Source organism: Penaeus vannamei, chromosome 27, assembly GCF_042767895.1.
Source record: "Penaeus vannamei isolate JL-2024 chromosome 27, ASM4276789v1, whole genome shotgun sequence".
Taxonomy (NCBI): domain Eukaryota; kingdom Metazoa; phylum Arthropoda; class Malacostraca; order Decapoda; family Penaeidae; genus Penaeus; species Penaeus vannamei.
In genome coordinates, this window is record NC_091575.1 from 4,645,057 (window position 1) to 4,652,556 (window position 7,500).

At 51.6% G+C, this 7,500-nt stretch overlaps 1 protein-coding gene across 1 annotated transcript in view; it reads right to left on the reverse strand.

Annotated features, from left to right (window-relative positions):
- Positions 1-2,842: 2,842 nt before the first annotated feature.
- LOC138866824 (uncharacterized protein PF3D7_1120000-like) overlaps positions 2,843-7,500 on the reverse strand; it is a 6,408-nt gene continuing 1,750 nt past the window's right edge. Inside the window, exons 2-4 of the mRNA XM_070140616.1 lie at positions 4,196-4,421; positions 3,800-4,161; positions 2,843-2,968 (exon numbers count right to left, since the gene is read on the reverse strand). Coding sequence (XP_069996717.1) covers positions 2,843-2,968; positions 3,800-4,161; positions 4,196-4,421 — 714 coding nt within the window. The remainder of the gene's footprint in view (positions 2,969-3,799; positions 4,162-4,195; positions 4,422-7,500) is intronic.

Here is a 7,500-nt window from a genome sequence, read left to right on the forward strand (position 1 = left end):
TTGAGCCCGAAAGGACGCTCCTCCACTTCGTTCTCCCCAGGACGAAAGTGGAGGGTCATCAGGCCCCGCCAGGTCACCTCAGAGCCCGAGAAGAGACCCAGGAAGTCACCCTTCCTTCGCCTTAACCCCTTCCCCTTGTAGGTGGTCTTGGATGCACATCCTCATCCTCCCCGCTTTCTCCCGCTCTGACTGCCGTGTTGGAGGATTGTCTCGCATGTCTCACCTCGGTTTTTGGGTTGTTTTTTTCTCGTTTTTATTTATTTTTATTGTTTTATTTTAGTTTCCCCTTTTTATTCTGTGTTTTCTCTGAGCACTTTTATTTATGATTTAACAACGAGACATTTCTAATGACCCTTTTTATCATCAGCTTTTATTAATTTTACTTTTTAACATTCAGTAAAGTTTTAGGATCTCGTTTTTACTTTTAAATTGTAGGGGAAGCATTTTTACGTTTAGTGTTTATTCGTTCTTTTTAGGTAGTGCATTTCTTTTTTATTATGATTTTTATTTTATACTTTTAGTTTTAGTTTGTTTAATTTTTTATGCACCTTTTTAGCTTATTTATTGCAAGAATATATTTTGTATAAATATTTGGCCTCTGACGTCACCGGGGCACTGGAAAAAAAGTAAACAACAAACAGTACGAGTCGAGACGTCAACGAGTGTGGTTCGCCTATCCTCCGAAGCTTTGAACCACCGGCAAGTGTGCCATCTTGCTGAACTGAACACAAGAGACGATCACGGAAGAATATAAGTTAAGTACTGAGTTCCTGATATTCTTTACTTAGGAATTGGACGTGATCCCCAGAACATTTGGTAGAGGTTACAGACATGGATGCGCATAGATAGAGGGAAATGGACACCGCCATCTTATAGAGCAGGAAAAATAGAAGGGGAAAGCGTATAGTTTAAGATGCGACGGCCTTGTAGTCACCTCTAAATGACGAAAATATGATGCGCGGCCGCCTTTCAAATTCAAAGTCGATGAGCTTGTTTACCTTGCGAGGAAAAAGCACGACACTGACCCACGAACGCATTTTTTGGGTTCGCGAACTACTTCCGTGTATCATTACGCGCTTGTCAAAACGATATTTGGCTAATTATCTGTGTCTGCTGGTACGCATTTATACCTTTAAAGTCTTCTAGTAATGTCATTATACTTCATTTGGATATTTTCATATTTATCTATACCCTCATATCGAATCCTGCGCATCAGGTGTTTCACACTTTCTTGCGCCAGCCACAGGTTGACAGCTCACCATGCCGCTCATTTCCGAGATTGAAAGCCGGTGAGAAATGTTGCGTTTCCAGTGTTGTGTTGATTCTGGGTTCTTTTTTAAGACTTTTACAGTGGCATCGAAGAGAATAATTAGACTTCAGTAACCATCACAGTTTTATATCTGAGCCCATCAAGGAAGCTTAAAAGGACGAAAAAGGTGATTAAAATCGAAGCAATACCAACAGTACAAAGAAACAGAAAGTTTCACGTTTTCCGGATCTAAAGGTATCTGGTTTATTACCATTTTTACGGTGTGAATGCAGCTCTGTCTTGCCGTACCTTGCCGTGGTGGAGAAGAATGTGTCCTGGGGGTGTTGGGGGGCTTGCGCATGAAGAAGGGCACGCCTAGTCACGGCAATTTATATTGATATATTAGGTTGGTTTATTGGTCAATACGTTTTGGGGGGAGTTTGGAACGTGAGTTTTACCAGAAGGGTATGGGTTGGGTTCCCGTAGAGTTTTACCGAAATGTGGGTTGGGTTCCCGTAGAGTTTTACCGAAATATGGGGTTGGGTTCCCGTAGAGTTTTACCGAAATGTGGGGTGGGTTTCCCGTAGGAGTTTAGCGAAAGTAATGGGGTGGGTTTCCGTAGAGTTTTAGCGGAAGGTAATGTGGGTGGGATCCCGGTAGAGTTTTAAGCGAGGAAATGTGGGGTGGGAAACTCCCGGTAGAGTTTTAGCAGAAATGTGGGGTGGGTTCCCGTGGGGATTTTAGCGGAATTTGGGTTTGGGTTCCCGTAATGAAGTTTTACCGAAATGTGGGTTGGGTTACATTAGAGTTTTAGCAAAATGTGGGAATTGGGTTCTGTCAATGGGTTTAGCGAAATGTGGGGTGGATTCCCGTAGAGGGATTTACCGAAGAAATGTGGGTGGGGTTCCGTAAGGTTTTACCAGGCATGTGGGGTTGGTACCCGTAGAGTTTGCCGAAATGTGGGTTGGGGTTCACGCGTAGAAGTTTTACCGAAATGTGGGTAAGGTTCCCGTAGGGTTCTACCGAAATGTGGGTTGGGTTCCCGTAGGGAGTTTTTGTGAAATGTGGGTTGGTTTCCGGCCAGAGTTTTATCGAAATGTGGGTTGGGCTCCCGTTAGAGTTTGCCGAAATGTAGTTTGGGTTCCCGTAGGTATGTATACCCCACATTTCCGGTATCTCAAAACTCCAACCCGCATTTCGCTTAAAACTCTAGGGTTCCCGTTTCCGGTAAGCTCTACACGAGGGGTACCAGCACCCCGGCTTAAATGCGAAGCCCTACGGAAATAACCCGCACTAGTTGGGACTCTTGCGGGTTACATTTCGGCGGTACCCCGCATTTCGGTATAATGACCCTTACCGCGACTATTTCAGCTCTACGGAAACCCACCCACATTTCGGTAAACTCTGAAACCCTTGCGGGTGAAACTCTGCAGTTCCGCCCCGCATTTCCGGTAAAGCCTCGCGAGCCCGCCCCGCGACCCATTAAAACTGCGGCTCTAAGGTTTTCCCAACCCTTCGACAAGACGTGGCTCACAGGATTACCCACACCACATTCTGAAGCTCCGCAGCCCGCGTGAGCTTACGTGAGCAACTTTACGTTTCAGTATCCAATCTACGCCTGGTAGACAACTCCACAGCTTTGGCCCGCCGCTCTACGAGGTTCCACCCCGCATTTCGGTAAAACTCTGCGAAGCCCAACCGGCATTTCGGTAAAAATACCTGAGAACAACCCACATTTCGAGCCAAACTCTACGAGGAACCCCCCCATTTCGATTTCGGTAAAACTCTACGGGAACCCAACCCACATTTCGGTAAAACTCTACGGGAACCTAACCCACATTTCGGTAAAACTCTACGGGAACCCAACCCGGATTTCGGTAAAACTCTACGGGAACCCACCCCACATTTCGGTAAGACTCTACGAGCCCAGGCACATAATATATATATATATATATATATATATATATATATATGTATATATATATACATATATATATACATTTATATATGTATATATATATACGCGCCTGAGGGCTTCTCGGCTCATTACATATATATATACATATATATATATATATATATATATATATATATATATATATATATATATATATATATATATATATATATTATGTGCCTGGGCTCTTGGGCGCCTTCCTGGGTCTCCTTCTCGGGCTCGAGGGCGCCTTCCTGGTTCTCCTTCTCTGGCTCTTCGGCGACTTCCTGGGTCTCCTTCTCGTGCTCGTGGGCGATTTCCTGGGTCTCCTTCTCGGGCTCCTCGGTTAATTTCTGGGTCTCCTTCTCGGGCTCCTGGGCGAATTCCTGGGTCTCCTTCTCGGGGTCGAGGGCGACTTCCCGGGTCTCCTTCTCGGGCTCCTTAGCGAATTCCTCGGCCTCCTTCTCGGGCTCAAGGGCGACTTCCTGGGTCTCCTTCTCGGGCTCTTGGATGACTTCCTGGGTCTCCTTCTCGGACTCCTGGGCGACTTCCTGGGTCTCCTTCTCGGGCTCGAGGGCGCCTTCCTGGTTCTCCTTCTCGGGCTCTTCGGCGACTTCCTGGGTCTCCTTCTCGTACTCGTGGGCGATTTCCTGGGTCTCCTTCTCGGGCTCCTCGGTTACTTTCTGGGACTCCTTCTCGGGCTCCTGGGCGAATTCCTGGGTCTCCTTCTCGGGGTCGAGGGCGACTTCCCGGGTCTCCTTCTCGGGCTCCTTAGCGAATTCCTCGGCCTCCTTCTCGGGCTCAAGGGCGACTTCCTGGGTCTCCTTCTCGGGCTCTTGGATGACTTCCTGGGTCTCCTTCTCGGGCTCTTGGATGACTTCCTGGGTCTCCTTTTCGGGCTCTTCGGCGACTTCCTGGGTGTCCTTCTTGGGCTCCTGGGCGAATTCCCGGGTCTCATTCTCGGGCTCTTCGGCGACTACCAGGGTCTCCTGCTCGGGCTATTCGGCGACTTCCTGGGTCTCCTTCTCGGGCTCCTGGGCGACTTCCGGGGTCTTCGGCGACTTCCTTGGTCTCCTTTTCGGGCTCTTCGGCGACTTCCTGGGTCTCCATTTCGGGCTCGAGGGCGATTTCCTGGTTTTCCTTCTCGGGCTCCTTAGCGAATTCCTTGGTCTCCTTCTCGGGCTCGAGTGCGATTTCCTGGTACTTCTTCTCGAGCTCCTTGGCGACTTTCTGGATCTACTTCTCGGGCTCTGCGGCGACTTCCTGGGTCTCCTTCTGGGGCTCTTCAGCGACTTCCTGGGTCTCCTTCTCGGGCTCTTCGGCGACTTCCTGGGTCTCCTTCTCGGGTTCCTGGGCGACTTCCGGGGTCTTCTCGGGTTCTTCGGCGACTTCCTTGGTCTCCTTTTCGGGCTCTTCGGCGACTTCCTGGGTCTCCATTTCGGGCTCGAGGGCGATTTCCTGGTTCTCCTTCTCGGGCTCCTTAGCGAATTCCTTGGTCTCCTTCTCGGGCTCGAGTGCGATTTCCTGGTACTTCTTCTCGAGCTCCCTGGCGACTTCCTGGATCTACTTCTCTGGCTCTGCGGCGACTTCCTGGGTCTCCTTCTCGGGCTCAAGGGCGACTTCCTGGGTCTCCTTCTCGGGCTCTTCGGCGACTTCCTGGGTCTCCTTGTCGGGCTCCGGCGACTTCCTTCTCGGACTTCTGGGCGACTTCCTGGGTCTCCTTCTGGGGCTCTTCGGCGCCTTGCTGGGTCTCCTTCTCGGGCTCACGGGCGACTTCCTGGGTCTCCTTCTCGGGCTCTTCGGCGACTTCCTTGGTCTCCTTCTCGGGCTCTTCGGCTTCCTGGGTCTCCTTCTCGGGCTCTACGGCGACTTCCTCCTTCCCTCCCTCCCTCCCTCCCCCCCCCCCTCTCTCTCTCTCTCTCTTCCTTTTTCTCTCTCTCTCTTTCCCTCTCTCTCACTCTCTCAATCAATCTATCTATCTGTCTATCTATCTATCTCTCCCTCCCTCCTTCTCTCTCTCTCTCTCCCTCCTTCTCTCTCTCTCCCTCCCTCCCTCTCTCTCTCTCTCTCTTTCCTTCGGCCTCACCTCGATTAATTTTATCACACGGCAGCAGCGTGGGCGTGTGCGAGGCTTCTTTAAATCATACGTAATAGTAGCAGCGAAAGGCGTGTGGTGTACATTTCTCACGCCTTAAATGGAAGAGATGCTCGCAGTAGAATTTTTGAAGCTGTGTTTACCTCGCGAGAAGAGGTGTCCTGTTAATGTGTGTGGAAGAGGAGGAGGCATAAGAGGAGGATGGAGGAGGTGAGGGGTGGAGGGGGGAAAGGAGGCATAGGAGGAGGAAGGAAGAGGAGGCGTAGGAGGAGGATGGGAGAGGAGGCATAGGAGGAGGATGGGAGAGGAGGAAGAGGAGGCATAGTAGGAGGATGGAAGAGGAGGCATAGAAGGAGGATGGGAGAGGAGGAAGAGGAGGCATAGTAGGAGGATGCAAGAGGTGAGGGATGGAGGGGAAAGGAGCAGGAGAGGTGGAGAAAGAGGTAGGGGAGGTAGAGGAAGGTGACGAGATGGTGGATGGAGGGGAATTTTGGGTTGGAGGAGGTGGAATAAGAGGAGGAAGTGAGGGAAGTGGAGGATAAGGAGGAAGAGAGAGAGAGAGATGGGGCGGAGAGGGAGGGATTTAAAAAAAAGTTTGAGTGGGTATAGACTGATTGTGAGAAATTATTACATTGATATACAGTTCCTTTAGTAAAAGTCAGCCCAACAAAGCGAAGAGAAGGCCCGAAATTAATGAAATGCAGTGAATAAGTCTTGTTTGTGGTGGCGATGTTGTTTTCTTTCCATTTGGCCAGAGCCTGGAAGTTCAATGGGTTATTGTTTTTGTTTTTTAGTGTTCTTTGTAATATATGTGTGTGTGTGTTTTATCATTATTATTATCAAATATCAATAATTATTATTATTATCAAATATTAATCAATAATTGTGATGAAATTCTATTATTACATTGATCATGCTTTAATAGTCATAATATATATACCACGAAAATTTCCACGCTGTGTCACAGGAGGAACAGGTCATTTCGTGAACCAATGCAATTTCTGCATGACCTTTCTCAACTGTCCCAGCTTCTCCTATTCGAGTTTAGCTAATTGTGAAAGGTCATGCTGAATTGCATTGAGTTCCCTACGGAGACCCTACGGATCGACGTCCTCCAGGGGGTTCAACCTGGCACAACTGCTAGAAAAAAGCCCAACGTTCCCGCCGGCGGTGTCAAACTCCTCCAGGGGCTCGGCGGCGGCTTCCTTCAGTCCGGACTCCTCCTCCGAGGCTTCCTCCAACCGGACTCATCCTCCTGGGCGAGCTCCTCCGAGGCTTCCTCCAGTCTGGACTCCTCCTCCTGGGCGAGCTCCTCCGAGGCTTCCTCCAGTCCGGCGAGCTCCTCCGAGGCTTCCTCCAGTCCGGCGAGCTCCTCCGAGGGTTCTTCCAGTCCGGACTCCTCCTGGGCGAGCTCCTCCAAGGCTTCCAGTCCGGCGAGCTCCTCCGAGGCTTCCTCCAGTCCGGACTCCTCCTCCTGGGCGAGCTCCTCTGAGGCTTCCTCCAGTCCGGCGAGCTCCTCCGAGGCTTCCTTCAGTCCGGACTCCTCCTCCTGGGCGAGCTCCTCCGAGGCTTCCTCCAGTCCGGACTCCTCCTCCTGGGCGAGCTCCTCCGAGGCTTCCTCCAGTCCGGCGAGCTCCTCCGAGGCTTCCTTCAGTCCGGACTCCTCCTGGGCGAGCTCCTCCGAGGCTTCCTCCAGTCCAGCGAGCTCCTCCGAGGCTTCCTCCAGTCCGGACTCCTCCTGGGCGAGCTCCTCCGAGGCTTCCTCCAGTCCGGACTCCTCCTCCTGGGCGAGCTCCTCCGAGGCTTCCTCCAGTCCGGCGAGCTCCTCCGAGGCTTCCTTCAGTCCGGACTCCTCCTCCTGGGCGAGCTCCTCCGAGGCTTCCTCCAGTCCGGACTCCTCCTCCTGGGCGAGTTCCTCCGAGGCTTCCTCCAGTCCGGACTCCTCCTCCTGGGCGAGCTCTTCCGAGGCTTCCTCCAGTCCGGACTCCTCCTCCTTGGTGAGCTCCTCCGAGGCTTCCTCCAGTCCGACGAGCTCCTCCGAGGCTTCCTCCAGTCCGGCGAGCTCCTCCGAGGCTTCTTCCAGTCCGGCGAGCTCCTCCGAGGCTTCCTCCAGTCCGGACTCCTCCTCCTGGGCGAGCTCCTCCGAGGCTTCCTCCAGTCCGGCGAGCTCCTCCGAGGCTTCCTCCAGTCCGGACTCCTCCTCCTGGGCGAGCTCCTCCG